The sequence below is a fragment of the Misgurnus anguillicaudatus genome, chromosome 1, assembly GCF_027580225.2.
Source record: "Misgurnus anguillicaudatus chromosome 1, ASM2758022v2, whole genome shotgun sequence".
NCBI classification, from domain to species: Eukaryota; Metazoa; Chordata; class Actinopteri; order Cypriniformes; family Cobitidae; genus Misgurnus; species Misgurnus anguillicaudatus.
In genome coordinates this window covers 2,574,798-2,602,062 of record NC_073337.2, presented here as the reverse complement: position 1 = coordinate 2,602,062, position 27,265 = coordinate 2,574,798, and the positions used below count along the sequence as shown (strand labels likewise).

Sequence of the window (27,265 nt, the reverse complement as noted above, 5' to 3'; positions counted from 1 at the left end):
TGGCAGTGTCTACTAATTGCATAACAAAACCGCTGATCCGCTAATCATCCAGTGGAAAATCCAGATAGCAATAGTGAAACTAGTCCCAACTAGTGAAAAACAGGGTGTCAACCAAAGAGTTGAAATCTGAATTTAGACGTTTGACTTGGATAAGCGAAAGTGGAGCCCCACCCAATGAAAGAGGTTTTAGAGATGTACGATGATGTGAGAAACACATTAGTCAACATTTTATATACATTGTTTGACAATAGACAATATATAAATCAATGTTTGATGCCATTTCTAACTGCTTTAATTGTGAATGTGGTATGCTTTATAATAATTGTTAATGCGATTAATGAAAGTTGTTAGAAAATGAAACATTGACATAAATGTATGTAATGTATCTTGTCCTAAATCAATAAAAGCGGCCATTGCACCCAAAGTTAAGCTGTACATTTCTAACAGAAATTTAATGAGTGTAAAAGCCACAGTACAGACCTACAGTTTAGTTTACAACCCAAAGATATATTATACATATAAACATATGGTATATAAGAAAGCCCCACAACCAAAAAACATCTACATTTGTTTACTACACTTTCCATCCTAAAGTATTCAAAAACGCTTTATAGTGTATAAAAAACCTGTGACTGAATCAAACTAGCAGTTAATGTTAGCTTTAGATTTTGTGCAATATAACACCAATCATAAATGTGAGTATGCAAATGCATACACGTCAAAAGGAACAAACACATAGAGTGCAACTGAATTAAAGCACCTCCATACTTAATCACTATTAATATTTTTAATATTACTGGTTTGAATGAGGGGGAAATACACACAACAAGCATATGATCACAAAAACTGTAGACTGACATGTAAGGTCACAGAAATAGTAGTGACTGGTAAGTGATATTTGAATATACGACTTATTTACAAGTGTTGTTTTCCTCTGAAATGCACACAAGATCCTATTGTTTGTTGCTTGGCCTTACAGTGGGAGAAGTTGGCTTGGATTGCCCATTATATCCAAGTTGCCAGTAATATTTCCTCTGTTTGCATATAAATCCCCAGTAAAAACTTCTTTATCAAAAAATAATAATCAGAACAATACATATGATGTATAAAATGAGAATCAATTAATAAAATATAATCTGAACCACTAGTATTTGGTTACAATATTATTTTTTTGCAGTCCTTATCACATAGCCTTGATTTTTTTCTATTTTGAGTTACCAGACACACATTCATTACTGTGAGACACACTTGTTTGAACCAACAACAAAAACAACAACAACAACAGTGACAAAACAACACAATATTCTCTGAATATCAGCTGTAGATTACATGTAAATCCAAGATATGACATACGGAAGACCCTGAAATGGCATTACTAGTAGACTTTTGAAAAAGCGAATCGAATCGAATGACTGACAACCATTTTTAATCCAATGGGGGGGACAACGTGCGGCAAATTAACCAGTAGCTATATGCTCCAGGTTTAATCTTTCACCCGGTTTCTTGAGGGAGTGGCTTATGCGAACAGGATAAAAGGAGGTTGAGAGGCATCATTGTGTTCGTGTCATATCTTAAAGATCAACATGACACGATGAAACACAACGTCCACTCTGCATTTCTCACCCCCTGATGTCACCATCTGACTCAAGGTCCTTAAGAGCTCTGATATGGGCAAGGTTTATGGAGGTGTGGTCGAAAAGCATCACAGTCTCGAAGCGAATGTTGGACCACAGGTCTAGAAAAGGTTCCTCTGTTGTTCTCCGTCCTCTTTCGACATCTCTGCCTTTTCTTGATCCCTCAAGAAAGCTCTAGAGTCTCTAAAGAGTTCACGTGGGCTCTTTCTTTCAGAAAAAGCAGAGGGTTGCACCCTCTTTTCATTTCCATTGCTCACAAATTTCTTGACCAGGCACTTTTGACAATAGCTTAACAACAAAATGCACGAGCACTGCGACTGTCTGGTGCCTCCTTTACATCAATGACATAGTCACGTTGAGTCAGAAAAAGTCATTAAATTACTATCAATGGCACACGTACACTTAATTATATACTTTAATTTGTTGCTATTTAATATATCATTTTACATTTAATTATCTCTAAGTTCCCCCTACGGGTCCGTTCAGGGTCCTGCTCATCTCCCTCTAATTGCTCAGTGCCTCTCCATGGCGTACGTCCCATCCCCAGGGTGCTACTTGCAGACGAACTGGTCTACCAGCGACGTGCAGCGCTTGCATTTCACGTAGCAGCACCAGTGGAACTTGCAATGGCAGCGCTCGTGCTTGTAGGTCTTGAATTGGTCGTAGCCGCGTCCGCAACACATGAGCTCGCAGCCGTCCATCCCCTCCGAAGTCTTGTTGCAGAGGCGCCCCTGGGTGCCCAGGGAGCCGGTGGTCTCGTTACGCAAGCAGTAGTCCGGACTCGGGTCGATGTAGACCAGGTCGTCGCTCGTCGGGGGGTTGAAGCGGTTGTTGACCAGTTCCAGCTTGCCTCGTCGGTTAATACGCATGGCGGCGGCGCTGTCGTACTTTTCCTTCAGGAACTCGCCGACGCGGCGGAAGTCGGCCAGCTGGAGCCAACAGGTTTTGAGGCTGCACGAGCCCGACACTCCGTGGCACTTGCATGCAACGTTGGCCAGATTGTACACCGCCTGAATGGAGAAAGAGATGAAGAGTTGATGTAAGGGCACTTTATCTTGGAACAGTGATTTGCAGCAAATGAAGTGTAAACCGTCATCATTATTTACATAGAAAAACACTATAATATTTTTGCAGAAATGTATGTAACATTCTTTTCTCTGAAAAACAATGCCAAGATATGACATACGGAAGATATGACATACAGTTATGTACTTTTAAAGTTCTGCTTTCCTGATTTGGTCTGTGTGATCCTGCCACTGCCGATTCACAGAATAGTGTACTTCGACAACTTGGTTGCCAGTTATCACGGTCGATTAAATGAGACAGCAATAGACCATAAATGTGACCTCCAGTGGACGCAACTTCTGATTTGAACCGCAGATTAAGGTATAAAAATCCATATGCGCATTTGTTTTTTGCAATCAACAAAAACATTGCAAACGTAAAATTTAGCAGATAAACTTATGTAGAGAATAAACCATCTCTTTTGAAATCACATTGCAATACCAAGTTTAGCCGCTAGATGTCAATCTTACATTCTTACATTGGGATCACCCAATTTTGTATCGCGACCAATTAGGTTCACGCAAGTTCACGCTTACAAGTAAGTCAGGTATGCTAGAGGGCTCTGGGCTCAGTATTTGGTCTGAACCCAGAACCCCTTCAACCCCCTCGTATTTCTGTTTAGGAATGTAATTAGGCGAGTATGGTGAGACTGTTAAGGTTCAGTGTGAGTTTTAAGCGACATCTAGTGGTGTGATTGCGAAATTGCAACCGACCTCAATTTCAAAACGCAAAGAGAAGCTACAGTAGCTGCCACAGGACAAACATGTCATCGTCTGAGACAATGTATGGATGAAATGCGCCGTAGAGCAGTTTGTCCATTTAGGGCTACTGTAGGAACATGGCGACTTCCTGTAAGGGGACCCGCGGTGTAAGTAGATAAAAACGACTCATTCTAAGGTAATAAAAACAATACAGTTAATTATGTAAGATCTTTATACGCCACTAATATTATTGTCTCTTGCATTTCTGTCAAGAGATCCTTCTAAAAGTCCCACATTGCACCTTTAATATGTACCTGAAACAGATGTTTTACCTATATTTACATCCCCTTTAACTTCTGTTTTGATCTGACTTTTGAATACTTATAATACATTATTTTATGGTATATTATCTGTTTGCTGCTGATTGTAACATCATTTATACTCAAAACAAAGTTTAACTAAAGTTTTCTTGTTATATATGGGCGGTTTCGGGGACAGGGTTTAGGTCAAGCCAGGACTAGGCCTTAGTTATATTAAGTCATTTAAGTAGTTTTTACATACAAACCTTACAAAAAAATAAAAACAATACAGGTGTGCATCTTGAGACAAAACACTTATATATGTTAAGATATGTCAGTACAATGCGTTTTTAAATTAAGGCAGCTCAAACATGCATTTTAGTCTGGGACTACGATAAGCCCTGTCCGGGAAACCACCCAATAGTGTTTTAAATTGTGCGTGTTCCAGTCCAATGGTACATCTAACAATTAGGACGATCGCAAATCAGACCGTAGATCTTGATTGTTGTAAAGATCGTCATATAATTCCCCCACCCCAAATCACATACAAACGTCACTAATGACCGACACTGAAATGGGTGAAATGAGAAATCTTTATGACGGCCCTAGGGTCACAAACGGCAAAACAAGAATCTGGGAGTGGCCCACATTTTATTATCTATTCAGATAAGCTATCAGCCTGTAAATCATTTTGCACATTTGCTGAGATGTAAATGGCAGGGTTTTGGAGAAAGGCGGTGTGGTTTAGGAAATAAAGAGTGAGCTAATTCAGCTGTCTCCTAATGTGATCAAAGTATTATAACCCAATCAAACATTGTGTTATCAAGGGTTTTGCACATTATGTACATGCAATGATATCAGATCAGATTATATTTAAACAAACAAGCACCAAAGATATAAATATGTAGTAGATAAGAATGTGTGTAAAGCCATGAGTTTAATCACACATACTAATAATTTGAATAAAAGCAACTTGCATAAATGTAAATATTTATGTTACAATGTGCAAATGTTTTTAAACAAATGCTTAAACGTGTACATTGCACACATCAAATAAATACTTACATTCACGCATTTTGCAGACACTTTTATCCAAAGTGACGTATAGTGCATTACAAAGTATACATTTTTATCAGCATCTGGGTTCAAACCCATGACCTTTTGCTTTGTTAACGCAATGCCCTACCACTGATCCATACAGGAGCACATCTTTTATACATTTAATATTTTTGTTGAATGTGTTCACATTGTGTTATATAGCTCAACTGGCAGTGCATTAGCCATGCAAAAGATCTTGGGTTTGAATTTCAGGGAGCACACAAACTGCTAAAAATGTTGACCATAAGTCACTTTGGATAAAAGCTCCTGCCAAATGCATATGTAAATATTTATGTTTCAATGTTTTTAAACAAATGCTTAAACATGTACATTGCACACATCGAATACATACATTTACGCATTTGGCAGATGCTTTTTTCAAAACTGACGTATAGTGCATTGCAAAATATACATTTTTTCAGCTTCTGGTTTAAACCTATGACCTTTCGCTTTGTTAACGCAATGCCCATACAGGAGCACATATTTATTTACATTTAATATTTTAGTTAAATGTGTTCACATTGTGTTATATAGCTCAACTGGCAGTGAATTAGCCATGCAAAAGATCTTGGGTTTGAATTTCAGGGAGCACACAAACTGCTAAAAATGTTTAACATGAAAGTCACTTTGGATAAAAGCTCCTGCCAAATGCATAAATGTAAATATTTATGTTTCAATGTGCAAATGTTTTTAAACAAATGCTTAAACATGTACATTGCACACATCGAATACATACATTTATGCATTTGGCAGATGCTTTTTTCAAAAGTGACGTATAGTGCATTACAAAGTATACATTTTTTCAGCTTCTGTTTCAAATCTTTGTTAACGCAATGCCCATACATGAGCACATATTTATTTACATTTATTATTTTAGTTAAATGTGTTCACATTGTGTTCATATAGCTCAACTGGCAGTGCATTAGCCATGCAAAAGATCTTGTGTTTGAATTTCAGGGAGCACACAAACTGCTAAAAATGTTTAACATGAAAGTCACTTTGGATAAAAGCTCCTGCCAAATGCATAAATGTAAATATATATGTTTCAATTTGCAAATGTTTTAAACAAATGCTTAAACATGTACATTGCACACATCGAATACATACATTTACGCATTTGGCAGATGCTTTTTTCAAAACTGACGTATAGTGCATTACAAAGTATAAATTTTTTCAGCTTCTGTTTCAAACCCATGACCTTTCGCTTTGTTAACGCAATGCCCATACAGGAGCACATATTTATTTACATTTAATATTTTAGTTAAATGTGTTCACATTGTGTTCATATAGCTCAACTGGCAGTGCATTAGCAATGCAAAATATGTTGGGTTTGAATCCCAAACTGCTAAAAATGTTTACCATGAATGCACCATAAATCACTTTGGATAAAAGCCACTGCCAAATGCACAAATGTAAATGTGACGGCATTAATGGATGATCTTTTATTAAAACAAGTCCGCCCTCTAGAGGCCAACTGCATTCAATGCACCGAGGGCATCTTTTCAGCCTGGTGGGGCTCCCACAGGCCTTTAGGTTTATGGTCCCTTAACAAACAAGAGAAGTGCGGTGAGAGCATTTGGAGAACAATGGGATGAATAGTCATTCTGTTTAGAACACACAGAGAAGCCCACGTACACTGACAACAGACTTCCTGCTGATTCAATTCACTGCACCCCCCAGCTGAATCAATAAAGAAACACTCGACATATTGTTGTAATGAACTAACGGACGTTTTAACTTTCCTTTTCCTTTCTTGTTTATTCATTTCATTATTTTGCATTTAACCTTCAAAGACCATTACTTGGGGCAAAGCGACCGCACTGGGTCGCACCTAATGCATTTCACATCAAGTACAATCGCTTCTCCATTGTCTGGGCTCCATCAAGGTTGGGTGGGCATGGTTGGGTATTTCCCCTCTTGGTTTGTGACGTGTCTTGTTTAGTGTCCTGAACGAGAGAACATTAAAGGCATTCTCCCTTTCCTTCTCTGTCATTTAAGACCCAGCAGACTCCTCCCATTAACACCTCACGTGAGAAACGTTTAATGGCCGTCTTTGAGGATGTTCCCCGCTACTTTTCGACCCCCCTTTGGTGGCAGCTGGTTCGGTTAGGCACACACACAGACATCAGGGGAAGTTCCAACACCTTTCAAGTCTCTATCATCACCGGCCCTACCTGCATACCTGTCTACAATCCAGAAACAACACGCGCGCGCTTACGTAAACAAGCTTTCCCACAAGCCGGAGGCTCACATCACGCAAACGCTTCTCGGTTATTTACTATCTCGCGTGTGAGGCTGCCAGTTACGTTACCTCTCTAATGATCTCGCACAAAAGGGTTTAGGGGATTTGTATGCAACATGTGCGTCCAACTGAAACCGTGTTCATATAAAGGCCTTTCATCCGTCTCCTTTGCTCTCGTTTCTCCCCCCACTCCCTTTTCACTCTCTTTCTTTCCTTTTCTCTTTCTGGGCCGAGTGACCAAGGTGTGATGGATAGACAGACTCATTGGTGCGTGGAAAGGACACGCTTGCGGTGCTGCGGATAATAGAGCACGCTCAGACAGGGTCAGGGTCGGCTACCGGGCGGGCTCGGGGCGGAGAGCAAAGACGCCAAACAATCGTTCTTGAAGTTGTGGAGATAAGAGACACGGGATGGGGATAAAGAATCCAAAGTAAACAAATGTAATCTTGTGCTGAGCTGCGCTAAGAAAATGTAGCAGTTTTTAAAGCCAGGAAAATGGATCTGGGCATAGACATAAATACATAGATGATACTGAAGAAAGATGTACACTTTATGTTTGTAAAGTATCAATTTAGTCTCTCTGATCTGAATCAACCTGACACACTGAATATACATACTGTATAACTTTTTCTATCATATTATTTACTCGTATTTTTAAAGACCTACAGCATAATACAGTTTGTAAAGTGTTTTTATTATTGTCGAGTTGTGTATGTGTATTGGATTTACAAAGCTATACTTTAAAGGGATAGTTCACCCAAAATAAGATATTTTATAAATGATGGTTTGCACACAGTTGATGGTACCCATTAAAGGTGCAGTGTGTAGATTTTAGCGGCATCTAGCAGTGAGATCGTGAATTGCAACCAACGGCTTAAGCCCGATTTATAGTCGTGCGTAAACTCTACGCCGTAGCTACGTCATAGGTTATCCGTAGCTACGTGCACCTCGCAAATTTTTTTAACAGCGCGTCAGTTCTACGCGGACTGCAAGCACTGCGATTGGTCCACTCATCGTCAGGTAAAAAAAATGTGTCATAGGTATATCCGTTTGCAACAGTGAAAACAAAGATAAGCTAAGTTGAGGAGTGATTTAACTCAAACTGCAACAAAAGTCGCTGTTTATTTACTTCCATCATTGCTGGTCTTCTCCAAACATACACAACAAGTTGCTGTTTCTTCTTCGTTTGTGGGTTAACTTGCCAAGCTGCTTCTTCTTTGACGGGCGCCCTTCTACTGTGGTTACACGCGTGGATACTGCTTACCAGCTGTCTGCGCGTGTGTTTGCACGTCGACGCGGATGACGACGCAAAAGTATAAATGAAAACCGACGCGGAACCTACGCCGTAGGACCTACGCACAACTATAACGACCCCTTTAGTCCACAATTCACCGAAACGCAAGGAGAAGCTACAGTAGCCGCCAAAGGACAAACATGTTGTTGTACAGTAGTGATAAAACACACTCTGTACAGCAGTTTGTCCGTTTAGGGCTTCTGTAGAAACATGGCGGCACAAAATGGCGACTTCCATGTAAGGGGACCTGCAGTGTATGTAGATAAAAACGACTTATACTAAGGTAATAAAAACAATGCAGTGCATTATAAAAAGGTCTTTATACACCACTGATAATATAGTTATGTATATTATACCTTTATACCTTACACCTTTAACAGCATTGTTTGTCCTACTATGGAAGTTAATGGGTACCATCAACAGTGTGGTCTTCTTTTGTGTTCAACAGAATAAAGAAACAAGGGGCAGGAAATAATGACAACATTTTTCATTTTTGGGTGAACTAGTAATGACAAAATTATCTCCAGACTTTAGCTCAAATCGGACAGCACCTCCACATAATATGCTTCTTTAAAAGGTCTTACGAATGTATTAAGATGAAATTATTCAAATAAAGATTAAAACATGTCTGTATACTACAGCTGATTTAAAACAGAACACACATGATCTTTATAGAAAGCAGAGGCCTCTTATCTCTTCAGTTTGGGTCACAAAGAGCACTGGAACTACACGCACCATCTAACCCCTGCCTTGACTCCACACTGAGGAGCATCCTCTACCAACACTAAAGCCTTTAAAAGTCTCATGCAAACAAGCCCCTTGGAAAAACAGCATTGAGGTGGTGGGTCTCTCCGAAAACGGAGAACGCATCCGTCTCGTGATGCCCTACCTCCATCAGACATGAGCGCGGATTAAACTAGCATAAACTTTTCATCAAGACGGGTGGTGGTGATCATTCAAAAACGAACTAAAAGCAAGTCAACAGTGAAGTTAAGGGTGGTCGGTTAGCTCGGCTACGTGAGATGTAATCTCCCAGCAGGCACATCCAGACCTTGACCTCCTCACCTTTGGGAGCTCCGGGAGAAGATTCAAGGAACTGAGAAGTGCCGTAACTCCAAAGAAGGGGCCCTTTCTTCTGTAAACAGCTTAAATACACTCATCTTCCCTAAGACAAACATACGCAGCGGTGCTCTGCCACGGCAAGCGCCCACATCGGCGAGCAAATGGACTTTTTATGGGACTGTTTCATTTTAAAAGCACTCAAATAACTACGGGAAAGAAGATGGAATCGGGGTGTGGTATGACAGAGTGTGGGACTCATGAGAGGACGAGGAACACATTCCTGTTTGATGGTGTGTTTTGGCAGGATGTGGTGACATTCTGCAGCGCATTCCGACGGGGCGATAAGCTGCCCACTCAAGTTTTATGCCCACCTGAACGTGGCAGCGGGTCCACAGCTTGATGGAGCCAGACCCCCCCGTACGCACGCATATTTGGATACGGTCCAGTAATCTACTATATAGCTGTTCTATAAAACAGCACGAAGCCGCTCCGAATGAAAATGTGCAGTGTCAGAGAGTTCCTGACTAAACTTATTGGTCACACATCACCCTATAAAAAACTATTCATTCTGGCCAAACTGTTAAATTAATAAAACGGTGATCGGACCATGTGATAAAGAAACATAAGGAGCATTATCCCTTTGGTCAGAATTTGTCAGAACAGATCTGGGGTGGTGGTGCTTTGACCTCCTGACCCCCATCGGACTCCAAGGGCGCCAGCTAGCACGGGAGCCATTTGGTCACTTTTGTAAAATAAGCTCTCGCACAAAAAACTTTAGTGTCAATCTAAAGGAATATACTGCTTTTCAAAACAGATTAAAAAGATAAGAGATGTCCCCAAATCTGGATTTTTTTGATTTTGTTAACTTCCGTGGACACGTTTAGCTTAGTAAGCCACACACATGGGCTTAAGAAGAGCGGGAGAATGAGGTAACTGTGTTTGTTATTTTGTTTGTGGTGCTCTGCAGGAGACAGAAAAACAGCCTGTGGTTTATTCACTCACAAACATCTAAAGCTGTGTTTATCTCTTACAGTGCAGATCTGGGCTCTTGTTTCTCAGTATCACAATAGAAGTTTGAACAGTCGAGTTTTCCACTAGCTTAAAGGAATACTCTCCTAAAATCCTGATAATTTACTCACCTCCATGTTATCCAAGATGTTTATGTCTTTCTTTGTTTAGTCGAGAAGAAATTACAATTTTTTATTAAATAAACATTCCCGGATTTTTCTTACTTTAATAGACTTTAATAAACAGTTTACAGTTTTAAAGCAGCTTCAAATGACTCTAAACGATCCCAAACGAGTCTTATCTAGCGAAACCATCGTCATTTTCAGCAAGAAAAATATTTTTATTTTTATTTTTAAATCACAACATCATGTCTGCACTAGCCATGCGTGACCTTACGTATTACGTCATCACGTCGAAAGGTTATGCATGACGTATGCAAAACTACCACTCCAGTGTTTACAAGTGAGGAGAAAGAGGATCGTTCAGACGTTGTTGTATGTGGAATGAAACTAATTAAAGTCTTTGTGTAGTTTTTTTTTAAATGGTCCACGAATGTGCATTTCACATATATGACGCGTGACCTTTCAGTGTGATTACGTAATATATAAGGTCGCGCTGGCGCGTCACACGGCTAGTGCAAGACGAGAAGTTCTGGTTTAAAAGTGTTTATTTTTTTACAATCGTTTTGTTAGATAAGACCCTTAAGGGGGTCGCACACCAGCCGCGCAGCTCAGCGTCTAGGACAACTCAGAGGTTTCGTAAACCGGAAGTGCACATTAAATAGCGCAAGCTTCGTCATATAGCATCTACTTCAAAATGCAAAATATACGTTAGCAGCCAATGTTAATCTTTAATGATTTAGTACAAATATGATGTTATTTAATGTTAAACTATGTGAGTGGCGCGACAGGGATTTAAGCAAGTTCCTGAGTCGTAGCTGGGTGCCGCGGACAGGCGCCACCTGTCAGCGCCGGTGTGCGTATACTCATAGAAAGCAATGTGTTCGAGTTTTTTAGAACTGCGAGGCCGGTGTGCGACCCCCTTTATAACTTGGTTGCGATTGTTTAGAGCTCTTTGAAGTTGCGTTAAAAATGTAAACTGTTTGGGTCCAATAAAGTCTATTAAATTGAGAAAAATCCTTTTAAAAAACTAATTTCTTCTCGACTGAACAAAAAAAAGACATAAACATCTTGGATGACATAGGGGTGATTAAATTATTGGGATTTATTTTATCAAAGTGGAAAATTCCTTTAACCAAAAAGCTATTTTGATCTATTTTCAGATCAATCTATATGTATGCATTTGGCAGATGCTTTTGTCCAAAGTGACTCATGGTGCATTCAAGCTATACGTTTTTTTTTTATCAGCACACAGACGTGGTTCCAAGCTGTCAATGATGCAGAACCCTTTAAAAAGCACATCTTTGCACTACAGAGTTCATATTAGTACCGAAAAGCTACATATTGGTACTAAATGTTAGATTATACATATTAGGACCTCTTTAAAGGATACTCCCCCAGTGGTTCTTGGGACCATTTTTAACAATTTTTTTCTGACAGTATACGTCAATGTGTATTCCTGGAAATCGAACCCCCCCAACTGATCTACAGGAACACTCAGCTTAACCTATAAAGATCAATCTCTATTCACACTTTGTAAACTTATTTTTGACTCTTCTGACAAAATGTTAAATGCTCTTTGGATAAACGTGTCTGTATGGCTTAATGTAACCAACTTTGATTGTGTTCAATTACTCACCATTCTCCCAGCCTCATTGTTCTGAATGTTCATAAGCGTGCGCGCATGTTCCATCGATCCTTTCGGGTGGTTCTTCTCGCGCTCACGGGCGTCCACGAACTCCTTGGAGAAACGGTATCCGTAGTTGACGTTGTCCCCGCAGCCGCCCCACAACCAGTCTCTTGGAAGGTCTTTTGGACGAGCCGCCCTGCTGCATCCACAGGTGGAGAGCTCGCCCTCACGGCACGCCCGACTCACCGCGTTCACTACGCCCGCCGCGCTGATGGCATAGGTGAATGCTGTTTCTCTACTGCCTGCAAAAGACACAAAAGGACATGGATTCAATTGTGGCCTGTCGGAATGTCACCCAAAGTCCTTATTCTGAATTGATTATTCACTTTTTTGTAAAGCGACTAATTTTAAGGAACGCACAGATGGTAACAATCTTTCTGGTAAGCCCTCCAGTGCGAGATAAGATTATCAGAAATGTGTGCGAGGACACAGACGGCCTCGATTCATTGTTCTCCTGTTAAACAGCATACTTCTTAATAATAGAAATATATGAATAAGTGACAGTTCTTCTTGTTTCATATGAGGCATATGATAACCGCAAAGATTTCCTGCCAAAGAGGCGCTAGGCTTATAAAAATTTGTGCTCTTTCTCGCATCTGTTCTGCATGTGTTACCTGCCTTTTTTCCATCTAATAAGCCATCTGGAATGCAGATTTCACATACCTCAACAACACGGGCAATACGGTTAATAGCGTTTAACATTTAAAAGCTGTTGAAACATGTTAAAAAACTGCTGGTACAACCATATTTAGAGATAAGCGCTTTCTATCGATGCTCGACGGCACAGTAATTACAAGAGGAAATTTGTCAAACAAAACGTTTTTAAACTGCATGCCTCGAGAATTCCTTTTTAATGAACCAGACGTCCTCTATGCCTTAATGAATGTGAACTGGCCTCTGACTACACGGGTGACAAGTAACAGTTTTGTGAATTAAAAAGCACAAAATGTCACCATGTGAACACATGGCTTGCTTACATACATTACAGTAATTATGGTTTTACAGTAGACAGACAGACAGACAGACTGACTGATAGCATTCATACATACACTCTTACAAATAAAGGTATTTTTCCATAAAGGACCTTAACATCCAAAAAACCTTTCTGTTGTGGATAAACATTACAAACTATAAAATAAAACTCTCAAAGGAAATTGTTCTTTCGGAGAAACACAACTTAACATTTTTAGCACTTCTCTTTTTAACAGTGCAGACAAAAATGTTAATAGACTGCAATATAAACAGATATAAATATTCCAAAAAAATATACAAATCACCTAATCTCGGCACGACACAATAAAGCGTGTTTAAACGGGTGTGTACCTGCATTCCACCGATGCGCCTATTGAATTTGGAGGGCCACTTTTATGGGCCTTTGGTGCCCAGACTTCAAATAGAGTCCCGGATATCCCGACTCCGTGTCATCGTGTCATTGCATTTCAAAAGCAACGCTGGACAATGGGCCGACTAACACCTCAATATAAACCTCACGATTGACTGCAAATAAGTCCCGTGCTGTTCGGGGGGGCATGACGCGTCTTACACCTTGTTTCACTGATGAGCGGAACTAACACTCAATTGACGCAAAATAGCCGCCTTTACGCATGCACACGCATACACGTTGTTTTCGATTAATACAAATATTATACGAAAGATCAACACGTGCTTAGCTCAAACTAGAGATATTTTCTGCATTTAGATCTGCCATTTAAAAGATATTTAGTCATCCATGTATGCATAAACTAATATACAACGCACATTGTGTTCAGTAAAGTCATGTGCAGATGATCAAAAGCGCGTCATTACATTACATACTTCACATTTATAAAACAATTAATATTACAATTTCTTTTAACTATGTGTTAGACTTTTTTATTTTTCACCAAGTAAAATCTGGATTTTCTCTTTGGTTAAATCTCTTTAGTGCATTGCAAGCCTTGATTTTTAATGCGTACAATTTTTGCATCGCAAGCATGTGCTGTTTCATAATGCAAAAAGCTTTCTATTGCAAGTATGCTTTTTTATGCGTAAAACAATCAGTTGCAAGCAATCACACAATTTTGTTTGAACGAAATGCTGATAAATTCGATCACGTTTGATTTGAGTGAACGCGAGCTTTGCGCACGACGGTGTTCACCTGACTTACCAATCTGCATTACGCGGCCAAACACTGATGTGTTGTCCACCGTGCTGCAGTTCCATCGCCTCTGTCTGAACTGGTACTGACACTCCTTGATGCCCGTCTTCGCCCCCTCTCCGATATAAACCATATGGTCCTGATAGAGCTGGCACAGCTTCCGCTGACCCTGAGACAGACCCGTCAGCTGGCTGCACAGAGGCTGCGCTCCGATGATGTACATCTCCGGTCTCTGGATGGGGTTCATGGCTAATGACCTGAAACATCACAAAAAAAGACCAAAACACCGATCATCAGCCACAAACAAGACGGACTTTAATATGAACAAAAGTTACACTATAAAGTAGTATAGATGGCATTATTTAATCATTATTTAAGCTACACAATCTTAAGACTAGTTTTTACGCACGTGCATACTTTTAAACTAAGCCTAATGTGGTACTATTCTGTGTGTGCATTACATAACTGATGTAAATATAACTCGATTATAATGGTCAAATAGCCTAAATATTCTATTGTTCATGTGTCAGTTAAGTAGCTTAATGTACATTCTCTTCTACTCCATAATGGGACAAATTGTAAATCTGTGATTCATAATATTAATTATTAACCTGACCTTTTTGAAACTTTATGACTACCCACATAAAAAATACTGTAGTACACTTTAATATTTACTATAGTAAATAGTAGTATTTATAGTAAAATGTATAGTGTTTTTGAACCTTACCTTAGTTAATATAAGAATACTATATTTACTACACTGTAAAAATACTTATATATAAATACTATATTTTATAAGTTGTGACAACCCATCTCTGTTGACATGACTTGTAAATCTGAGTTGATTTAACAAAAAAGGCAGCAAAGTATTTTTACAGTGTACAGTTTATTAATTCCCAATAGTAATACTGCAGAGTACTATAGTATAGGCCTAAATTACTTAAGTGATTTAAAAAAGTAATTGCTATAATATACTACAGTATACTATAACTTACTAGTATAATAAATATTAGTATATTTTTTCATGTGTACAGAACGCACAGATTATATTGCGTCTTAGAAAAAGTGCTGAATACTAATGTTGAAAACGTACAACAAAGTTAACTTATAGAAAAAACCTATTGTCTCAAGACGTGCTGCCTTGAATATTGGAACCCTTATTTACGAAGACTTCGGCCATTTGTTGCCCAATGTAAATATTGTGACAAAGCCTCCACATTTGTTCTCAACTAACAGTTATATGCGGTTTCATCCATCTCGAACGAAGATGTAACTCACTATTCATCAGAAAGTTGACTTTTACAATATATGCAAGAATAATTCTTACCACCATGAGTTGGCGACCACCAGCAGCTGTGAGTTGCAGACGATGAGGGTCAGTGCCAGAATTAGGTGTCCTTGGTTCATTCTTACATCCATTCTTCCTCGTCCAAGAAATGGAAACGTGAAGAGCCTCCTCTGGGGAAACATTAGGAAATGATAGTAATCCGCTTAGAGAAGCTGCTTCCTTCAGATGTAACCTGACTACAGAAGTAACTCTTGAAGTACAGAGACTCTCAATCCGTTGTTTTACTGTAGCCCAAGTTCCTCAGTTTTAAACACCAGCTGTGCGTAAAGCACCTATACGACCGGAGGCGCAAGCGGACTCTGACATCTGTTAAGAAAACAGTGGTTCATAAAACGGCACGAAAGTGGACGTCTGAATGAGATTGGACTTGAGCGCCACATGGAAAAAGTTTAAAGAAATTAGACAAATATAAGTGCAACTATATGGCAATAAGCCCAAACTCTCCACTTCTCACTCTGCTGGTTTTCGCAATATGAACTAACACCTCTCCGCTTCTATGGCACAACTTAACCCTCCCTGCTCGCACTTCTCCGCACCCCCTTCGTCTTTTACGCGGATACAATGGAGAGGAGGAGGAGCGCAGGGGGAGCAGAGGAACCGTGCGCTGTTCGGTAAGGAATTCGGGGAGGCTATTGAATTGTGAGCAGAACAACACAAGAGGGCAGCAGATGAGGACTGGCAGAGTGAAAATCCATAGCAGAGTAAGGACAAGCTGCTTTGGCATTCTCGTGCGTAAATGCGCAATTTGGATTCGTGGTAATTCAAAACACAATGCGTTTGTGAATGGGAACTTGAGATATCTGTGGAGTTCCACGCATTTATATGAAAATCTGTTCCGGACAAAAGTCAGAAAGGCAAAAAGTTCACTAGGATGGATGGAGAAGGAGAGCGAATAAAAGGGTTAACGGCTTGGAAAATATCATTCTTCCATTAAACTTCACTTGCGCATAATCTCCATTCTCTTTAGAGCAATAGTTTACCGCAATAAATCCGAACAGGAGAAAAACAAAAAAATCCCCGAGTGACATCAGAAATAAAAGCCACGCATCTGATCTTTGACGCTTCAACTCCTGCTACCCCGTAAATCACTTTCCACATAAAAGACGCAGTTGTATTAAAGCAACTTGGACAGATCAGATATCCGCTCACAATTGTAAGCAAGTAAGACCAAACTGTGCTGTAATGTAAGGACATGTTTTATCAGCAAACCCATTTTAAACTGATAACAAACATTGCAGACATAAACAGCTACATTACACCCTATCATTCAGGAGGAATGCAAATACAATGAGTGTTTTACAGCTTCGGTCACTGCCAGACTGCCAGAATTATAGAGCGCCTTGTTCCAGCATCACCCCCACCTCAATTCCCCTACACCTTTCTTTTGAGTGCCGTCCTACAGACATGTCAGAATTGGTGTGAGAGACGCCACTCAATTTCCGAGCAGTCTGTGCATGATAAAGCGACCTCTCCAGAGCCTTTCATCTCATCTTCTAATCCACACGCCCAGCCATCACCTTTACGCCTCCCATCGCAAACCTGGGCCCGTCTCCAGGGTCCCTCCCTCACCCTGGGACCCTGACGCACAGTGAGCAATAAACACTGTTTATTTTATTTTACAATGTACTGCTGGTTATTATGTTGTTTTGCATTGTTTTTCTAAACATATGCTGCCGATCAAAAGTTTAGGGTACTCATTCTTTATTCATATTTTTCCACATTTTTGAGTAACGGAAAGCTAATAAAAGTTAGACAAATGCACAAATTTAACTACAGAAATTGTGACAAAAAAATCAAAATAAGTATTATTTTAGCATTTTTAAAGTAACCACCAAATGTTGCAAAATGTTCTCTTTGGAAACGTATTCGTTTCAATCTATTCTGGGCTCATATTGGTTATTTCATAATTTTGCAGCTCAAGTCATGCATTTCAAAAACATTTGTTTTCCAATAAAATTGTTATTTTCTTTAAAAAAAAAAAGGAAAAGAATGTTGGCGTAATTATATTTTACATTTACAAACAATTTCGCGCATTTAGAAACCTTAAGATCATGTGAAACAATTCGGGCAAGTGACCCTAAATGTTTGAACGGTAGTGAATATTAAATTTAAATTCTACATACATATGTGGCAACATTTATTTAATAGTTTCCACTGAAATTTGTGGCAGAGTTTAAACACAATGCAAGTATGTTTTTATTAGCAGCTGCATGCAATAAAATAAATTGTTTTGCCTTGGGGCCAAGATTGCTCTAAAAACTGACCATGCATAATTTTTCTAATTTATGTTTTAAATTAATTTGTTTCCTTAACATTTAAGCATTTAGCAGACAAGTGACTCAAGCTTTACATTTGATTAGTATGTGTTTTTTTTTCGGAATCAAACCCATGACCTTTGCGTTTCGAACTCAATGATCCAAATGGCTTGATAATTCATAAGTATTAATAGTTCACATTCATCATTAGTGTAATAAGCGCTGTATGCGCCCCCTGGTGTACTAATTAAGTAATTACATCACACATCATTTAAAGAATATAGATTAATTCATTGCACATGCCAAATTCACATTTACTAAAACTTGCACTATTTTTAAAAATATTAATTTATGAAACCAAAAACAACACAGTCTAATAAATGTAATATGTGTACACTAAAAAAAGTGCATCTTGCAAGCTGCAAAATTGTTTTGTTAAACAATATGCATAACTTAGGTCCATTTCTAATGTAGTCTAGGCTACAACGATCAATTGCACGCACATTAAATATACTCTTCCTGCATTACTCTATCATACCACATGGTGGCGCACGCATGCAAGCAATGAAGAAATATTATTAAACATCATAAAACATTTTCTCACGAGGTATTTGCAATCACAGCGCAACCCACTGTAACGACTGATACCATAGACACATACATATCAACTAAATGCATGAAGGCTTTATTTATAGATAATATAAAAAAATGCATTTTAAACAATGTTTTTGGGGGGGTATCAAGGATTATTAGTATGAATGCCACTGCCTGCAATATATTCTTGTATTTTATTATCGACTTATAGGTGTACTGTGAGGTCTCATGTGGAAAGAATGCATTCACCAATCACCTGACAACCTCTATTCAACATTTACATTGACACATTTTATCCAAAGCAACTTACAGTGCACATATTATCAGTATGTGTGTTACCTGGGAATCAAACCATGACCTTTGCATTACCAGTGCACAGCTTTAAACTGGGGCTATAACAATATACATTTCATTGAGACTTTCAATGACCATTCTGCATTTTCCCTCTATATTGTCTATGCCATATTTTCCCAGCTATTGTTGGGTACTGACATGAACATCATCCTTATTTATCCTGAGAATCCAGTTCCTAAAGATCACCAGCAGCATCTGTAGTTTTGTTTCGGTTTACATTAACAAAGCAACAGCCAATGCATTTAGATTGGACAATGACCTGATTTTGAGAGATTATGTAAACATTTTTTGTGCCTTACAGAACACAGAAATAAGACAGAGGTGAGATGAAGATGAGCTGACGAAACTTGAGAGAGCTCTTGAACTCCTCCAGTTACACAACTGCACACCAAGAGCTCAGGCGCCAGAGGAAGAGAGAGACAAAAAAGAAAATGAGAATCAGAGAGAAGATGCCACCCATACCAAAGATCCCAACAACCGCTAATCAAAACAATCTGTTGTGCCTCCTAATGCCTCTCTTTCTCTCCCCCTTTATGCACAGGAAACACAAAAAGGAAGAAAAGCTCTTAAAGATCCCGTTAAATTACTCCATGTCTATTTGCATTAAAACCATATACGCTGGTGTGCTCATAAAAGTCGACTAAATTAACTTTTTACGCATTTAACATTTACAGCCTCTCCTCTGGGAAAACAGCCTAAAAATATTCATGACTCATCTACCCAGCACGTCCCTCTCCTATCGGCATCTGACTAAACAAAGCAGGTAGATGGAAACAGGCATCGGGTCATTGCTAGCATCTCATCATATGTAAAGCGGCTTCCTTGCTGTAAATTTACGCGGCACTTACTGCCCATTGAGTCTACTGTAAACGCCCCCTCCGCTCTACGCACAGACGACGCCATGTGGTTTGGGGAACGGTGGAAATGAAGAGGAGGGGTCAGCTGAGCTTCAACACGTGCTGGGGGTGGGGTTAAACAATCCAGCTGTGTTTCCCAGGGTGCTTTGCGACGGCCGCTGGGAGATCAATGGTGAAGCGGTCCTGACAGATCTGCGTGTTGAGGTGTCTGAGAGCGGCCTGTGCTAGCTGTATATCATTAAAACTCCATAACGCTGTCTGTGAGTAACCCAGATACCAGGCAGACTCCCAAATCAAAGACATGTGGGATCTACACAGAAAACACACACGCGCAATGCATCTCATCATACTGTCTCTCTCTCCTTCTCCGTCATTCGCACCTTGTGTCTTTCTTTACTCCGAGACGTATTCCTGACGTTCCCACTGTGCACTTCATAATTTTTACTTTCTCGATCAGTCTGTTCCACAATTTTTCTGTCTCTTTTGTGCATATTTATTACTCTTTGCCCTTCACACTTTTCATCTCTGTCTCTCTTCTGCCATTTTGTTATTTTTTTTTCTATTACCTGCTGCTCAGATGTTTCATGTTGCCTTCTCTTTTACCCTTTGTTATTCATTCACCTTTTGCTCTCTCTCTCTCTCTCTCTCTCTCTCTCTCTCTCTCTCTCTCTCTCTCTCTCTCTCTCTCTCTCTCTCTCACGCACGCACTCACGCACTAACAAAGGTGACCAGATTTTTAAAAATGAAAAAAAAAAACGTGGACATTTTCTAGTTTAATGGTCAAAATATCATTAAAATCTCATTTGTTGTTATCTGTGAATTAAAAAATGTGGAAAAAAAAGTTTTCTTTTTATTGTTGTGGGTTCGCTGCAAAAAATTACTTACTTCTTTCTTAATAGAATTTTTGTCTTGTTTTCAGTACAAATATCTAAAATATTCTTAAATCCTATAAGAAAAATCTAGCTTTAAGACAAAAAAATTAATTGAAGTGAATTTGTGCCTAAAAATATTTTAAATTAAGTGTTGGCAGATTTTTATTCTGCTTGCTTTAGGCACAAATTTGATATTAGACTAGACTTATTTTCTTAGGTCATTTTGCCCAGCAAGAAAATGCATTTTGATTGAATAATTTTTTGATATTTGTCTTGAAAACAAGAGAAAAATACTAATAAGAAAGTCATTTTTTGCAGTGTTTCTAATTCAATTAATTGAACAATTTCTGTAGCCTAAATCTATTTTTTTCCTTCTTTTACACAAGAGACACACCTTATCAAAAATGACTTCTAAGTTACTATTTCAGCTGATATCACAGCATTGTAAACGTGAACAATTGCAAAATGTAAACATATTTAGCCTACACAAAACAAATGCTCAGTACCATACTGTGATGTATGGAGCCCCTAAGGGGACATGAAGCAAAAATTAAATTAAGTTTAGTTTCATGTGCTCACGCGAAACTTTCATGTGCTCATGCAAAACCTTCATGTGTAGAATTTTTTTTTTTAAGTTTAGTTTTGCGTGCGCACGTGAAACTATTTTTTAATCCAATGTCACCTTAGGGGCTCGGTATTGATCAGTTCACTTCATTGGTTTATTACTTAAATTTAACATTAATAGTTAGTACCTTAACCCCTGATAACTTGAACTGTTTTTGTGTATCTTATGATAACTTGATAAATGATAATGATGTTTTCTCATGTGTCTCATAGTAAATACTACTTCGCTAAATCAGTGGCATGCACAAGTAATCGGTGTAGCTCGCGGCCCCCTCTGCTGGTGAAAATAATCATTACATGATTGCTCCGGTCTGGTACTACAAACACTACATGTTGATCGGGTTTTTAAATGTATTTGCTGGTTGTTTTGGATGTGCTGTAAAACAGGGACATTTCTGGGGACAGCTCCAGACGGGGACAGAACACCAAAAAAAGACTGTCTCCAGAAAACGGAGACGTATGGTCACCTTAACACACAAGGTGAAATCAATGATTGAAACCAAACTCTATATACAGGGTCAAGTAATGAAACTATTTCATAACATTTTTTCTACCTGTACTACTCTATATTTACTGTAAAGCTGCTGTGCTACAATGTATTGAATAAAAAAATGCACCTTTGGTGGTTTATATACACCTTTGGTAGTATGCAGCACCACATGTCGGCTCTGTGCCGTCTTTAAAACTTTGTATTCCTCTCTCAAGCTAGAAAAAGGTGACTCATGCGCCCAGCTTTCATTGAAAAAGTGAGCGCATGTCGCTCTCTCTTCTCTGAGCCCATATGGCTTTCTACACCGACTGCTCAGGAAACCAGACACAGGCCAAACTGGCCGCACATCAGTCACCCTCTCTCTCCGGTGACGCACACAGCGCACTCTCGCTTTCTCTCGTTTTATTTCCGCCTTCCTCTCCATCAATTTGTTCCCAGTAAGAAGCCTGATAGGACTTGGTGTAGTGTGGAGAACCAGCGGGGAACCTGCTATAAAACATGTGGGCTGTTGGAGCTACTTTATCCTTTAATAAATAGATGAACGCAGCAGTCAGGGACATGTGGCTGGAGATGCTGCGTGTCTGCTGGGTTTTCTCCCGCTTGGGGTGTTGGAGATTTATTGACAGCCGCTCCACGTTGGCACAGGACGGGTTTGGATTCGAATGTGGCACTGTATGGGTCCGCCGTGAGAAGGAGAATGAAACGATCATTGATTGCATTTGCATGCAATTATGAATGTTTGCCTTTGTCATATCACACACAACGTCAGCCTATACAGGATAAATGTCCATGTATGCGTATTTGCTTAGTGGCTTCGCATGGACAACAATCAAAAACAAAATCAACAATTTACATGAGAAGCGCAGAACGCTAAGAATCAACTGACCTAAAAAAACACAATCGAAGCCAACGTTTAAAGTGCAACCTTTATCTGATAAATAAAGAAATATAAAAGTCTTATTAAATGCAATCGTTGCAACGGCCAAATGCTTGGTCAGCTAAAGCCACACCTCCATCTCTGACAGCAGGCTTCATTCATGAAACACAAGCAAGACTAATTTCTATGTAAATCATCCATAAATCATGGAATGGAGTGCAGCACTTTACGCAAGGATGGTTTCACAAACAGACTATTTGTCTAACCATCTTTTTTATTTGAGCATTAATTTTAGTGTTGCTCAATACATCCTCACTATGCAGCCTAAAAGCTTCAGTGAATACATTAAACTGTCAGTTGAATTGGGTACAAAAGACATTGACTTCTGTTTAACATCTAGCGAGCTAAAAAGCTTCATCCAATTGGTTGATTTTTGGAGTCAAACAAGTCGATGGATGGCTGTGCTCATCTGACCCTGCATGCATTCATCTGTGATCTGAGTTTACAGGTTAGATTCACCAACGTACGTTTCTGCTTTCTTTATATCTCCCTTTCCCTCTTTTTGTATCTCTCTCACTCTTATATCAGTAGAAGACGGGGTGCTCGGTTCTTCCCCGGGCAGTTTGGAGGTCGTCGCCAGCCTGGGCACAGTGCCCACTCCAGTCCTGGCATGCTGACAGGCCGCTGGCTGCCCATCAGTCCTCCTTAGCTGCCCTAGAAAGCCTCTACCATTTCCTACCACCTCCTCCCTCTCCTGAGACAGCAAAGAAATGACTACGGCTTATATATCCATCTGTGTCTTCCACAATTCCAATCACACAACGCATAAAAACTGAACTCACACTTGGAAAATGTTTTGTTAATATAGTGCAGTTGCAAATCTAGTTCATAACTGAACTGTGTGTGTGAACATAACAGGATTTAGGATGCCATAGATTGACAATTACATTCAATTGCAGGAATTCAGAGATCCAAAAAGAAACGGAAATGCAATGTAGTGCTGCTTACACACACACATGCAGAAAGAGAGGGAAAAAAGAGACTTCAAGTCTTCAAACGTGACCACACATACAAACATGCTGGCTTGAAGCAGGCAGCTGGAGGGTGGAGAGGTTGGAGTCTCCAAAGTCTCGGCCTGATTAAAACTCCCAGCACAGCCTCTCGTTCCCTCTGGATTGATTAACCTGACCTGTATCGGATCAACCCCTCGGGATGAGAGCACATCCCACTTTCCTGAAGTGGATGAGAATGGGGTGGGAGGAAGAAAGTCAAAACGGAAGCAAGGAGAGAAACCAGACCAGACTTGCAGGTCAGCACATCAGTAGTACAATGCCAGCGCGCTAATCCCCGCTTTCAACTTCTGCGCTTCCTGCCCTTTATGTCTAGAACTTTAGTTTTCCGTTTTCAAACACAACCCACCTTGTAATGTTTAATTCAAATGCGAATGTCGCATTTTCTGCGGGAACGTATCAATTATTTAGGTTTTCATTATTGTGATTATGAGGGCAGCACAGCTGTGCGGTGTGCTGTCAGTGTACGGCTGTCTCTGAGTCCCAGCGCTGAGACAAACGGCTTGGCTTTCTTCTTCCCAAATCAACACTCTATAAAAGAGACAATCTCTGACAGCTATGGCGAGATGAACCGAAAATAAACCAGCGCACAGTAATACAGTGCCTTAAATTTGCATTTACTTTTAATCAAATTTTTAATAGAATAGAAAACTAAAATAGCCTGTAATATTCAACTCAAAATGCATGACATTCAATAAAAACATGAAGGAGCGAAACGAAAAATGTTGCATTTGCACACCTAAAATCCTCTGCAAAGCCCCCTATTGCAGTAACAGCAGCTTTTGGAGAAGTATATATTAGTTGGCTTACTTCTAAGGTCATTCTGTAATCATTTTAGTCAAAACTACACATTATTTAAAATCAGAATGTGATCAAATAGGGATGAACCCAACACATTATTAGGTTGTATTTTAACCCATTAATGTGTCAAATATAAAAAATTTCTGGGTTTGTCCCTTAGCCAGAACTGAGTTGATAAATGTTAAATGTTAAAGGGATACTTCACCCCAAAAAGAAAATGCTGTCATTATTTACTCTCCCTCAAATTGTTCCAGACTTCCAGATTCCTTTGTTCTGCTGGACACAAATAAAACAATAAAAAATTGTAACAAAGCAGATCTGGGGCACCATTGACTTCCATAGAATTATGGACTATGGAAATCAATGGTGCCCCAGAACTGTTTGGTCTAAATATCTTCACTTGTGTTCAGCAGAACAAAGAAATGTATACAGGATTGAAACTTAACTTGAGGGATGACAGAATATACATTTTTGTTATTTGGTAGTAATATAGTCTCCTGCAGAGGGATGACATTTTTTCCAAGCGTCAGGTTTTTGCAGATTGATTCTCAGATTGCAGTATGTCCCTGTATTTCGCACCACCCATTCATTCTTGTATTTTAACAAGCCGCCCAGTCCCTGCTGATCTGAAACAGCCCTACAACATGATGTTATTACCAGCATACTTCACAGTAGGCTTTGTGTCTCTGAGGTGTGGGCAGTGTTAGATTTGCATCACACATATTGGTTTGAATTCTGGTTAAAAGCTTTATCTTGGCCTCATCTAACCACAAAGTCTGTTCCCAACATTGCAACTGGGTTACATTTATGTTTTGTTCCCTGCAAACCAGACTCTTGCTTTCACATGTTTTATTTTTTGGTAATGGCTAAGCAAGTTTGCACAGATTTCTCTATGATCATTTAAACAACAGCAGTCCGTCGGGGCTTCAAAACGCTTGAATAAAGTTTTGTAATCATTTCTCAAATGTTGCATTTGCTTTACTTTCAATTCTTTGGAAATCTTTTTTGTCTTAATTTTCACAGCTCGGCTTTCACAGTCGTCCTTCAAGTTCACCTGAAAGATCCTTCCTTGTAGTTTGTATTTTACAGGTAAAGGCCAATTGTAAAGATGTTAACATCTTCTGTACCAGGGACTAAAAGTTGCAAACAGCATATTTTGATTTGCACATTTTAAAATCAGTATTACAGTACAACAATAACAATTATGTTTAAGTTATAGAATTAGAAATGTATTAAAGATCATTTTTAGCAAAAACAATTGTCCTATGATCCCGCTGAATGATTTATGTAACTACACTGCATACAAATGCATAGCAATTACATTTAAGAAAATTACAATAATAACTGATCATCACAGACTCCTACCAACCAGGACAGAAGCACATATTTAGAGACATGTTGACAACACCAATCTCACCCAAGAATTCCCAAAAACTGGAAGCAAACTGTACTTTTTACCGTCTCATGACATCACCCCTTAAACTCGCGAGCAGCCGCTTCTCCTCATGGGTGTGACATCTGACTTCTCCTGGTTCTTGGTCTCAAAGCCCCTGTAGGCTTTACTATCTGGGTGGCTGGTGTGTATAAATGCTGCTGCCCTTGAGTCACACAGTTGTTTGTAAAACGCTTTTCAACGTGTTCCTGGTTCCTCCCTCCCTCTCTCCAGGTCCGGACACGCAGCAGACTTAATTCAGCAGCCTAATTCAGCCAACCCTCGCTCTACTTCTTGCTGTTTTTTTAACCCTCTCTCTTTTCCCCAAAGGTCCCAGGTGAGCAACGTGACCATTGTGTGGGTAAATGGCATGTTATTGTTGGTCATGCTACGAGAGAAAGGTTGAGCTTGGCGTTTGTTGTATGCGTGCGAGCTTGTGTTTGGATCCGTTGCTTTCTTGCCATGTCAGTGTCCCTCACCTCCACCACATTAGCTGCTGCTGTTCCCTGTGACTGCTTTGATGGTGAATGCCGCGGGGCTTCGATCTCTGTTTCAGGTTGTAATTACTCTCTGGAGGGCCTCACCTGGCTGTGGGCTCCAGGTATACACGAAGAGAGAGAGAGAAAGAGAGAGAGAGAGAGAAACTGAAAATGAGAATGAGAAAGATGGATGAAGAAGGTAAAGATACAGCTATGAGCTGTAAATGAACCTCAAAATGAAGAAAGGAATATTTTGCTTAAAAATTAACATTTCAAATGTGTATTCTGTTCTTTCTTCCATGAAACGCAAAAACTAATATCTTTTGCATATCTTTTTTTTTTAGAAAAAAGGGTCAAAAATGGTCCTAGATATCACTGGGGCCGTACCTTTGGCCCTAAACAGTTCGTAGTAGTACCTCTGATGTGCACACTGGTACCTAAGGGGCCATATTGGTACCTCAATAAAACACTGTACAAATACTAAATTTTTTGTTGAATCAAAATTTCAACTTACTATTATTTATCTTGACTAGAGATGAGTTGTTATAACTACAGGTGAGTTGTTATAACTTATAAAATTAAAGGTGCAGTTTGTAACTTTTATAAAAATCTTTAGACAGGAATGCAATATAAAATGCATAACTATATTTTTAGTGGTGTATAAAGACCTTTCATAATGAACCGTTATGTTTTCATTACCTTAGAAGAGACATTTTTATTTACATACACAGAGGGTCCCCTTACATGGAAGTCGCCATTTTGTGCCGCCAGAAGCCCTTAACAGACAAACTTTTTTTACTAAGTTGTCTCCGACGATAACATGTTTGTCTGGTGGGGACTACCGTAGCTTCTCTATGCGTTTC

At 39.4% G+C, this 27,265-nt stretch overlaps 1 protein-coding gene across 5 annotated transcripts in view; it reads right to left on the bottom strand.

Moving 5' to 3' along the window:
- Positions 1-772: 772 nt before the first annotated feature.
- Positions 773-27,265, bottom strand: part of wnt5b (wingless-type MMTV integration site family, member 5b) — an 87,428-nt gene continuing 60,935 nt past the window's right edge. The window contains exons 1-5 of one of the 5 annotated variants that reach the window (XM_073875777.1): positions 25,943-26,121; positions 15,677-15,807; positions 14,359-14,606; positions 12,162-12,454; positions 773-2,644 (exon numbers count right to left, since the gene is read on the bottom strand). In XM_073875777.1, the coding sequence (XP_073731878.1) occupies positions 2,186-2,644; positions 12,162-12,454; positions 14,359-14,606; positions 15,677-15,768 (1,092 nt within the window). In that variant the 5' untranslated portion in view covers positions 15,769-15,807; positions 25,943-26,121 and the 3' untranslated portion in view covers positions 773-2,185. Of the gene's footprint in view, positions 2,645-12,161; positions 12,455-14,358; positions 14,607-15,676; positions 17,433-19,748; positions 19,768-25,942; positions 26,122-27,265 lie in introns of those variants that run through there. The other 4 variants (XM_055190251.2, XM_055190252.2, XM_055190250.2 and 1 more) reach the window with 4 other exon arrangements.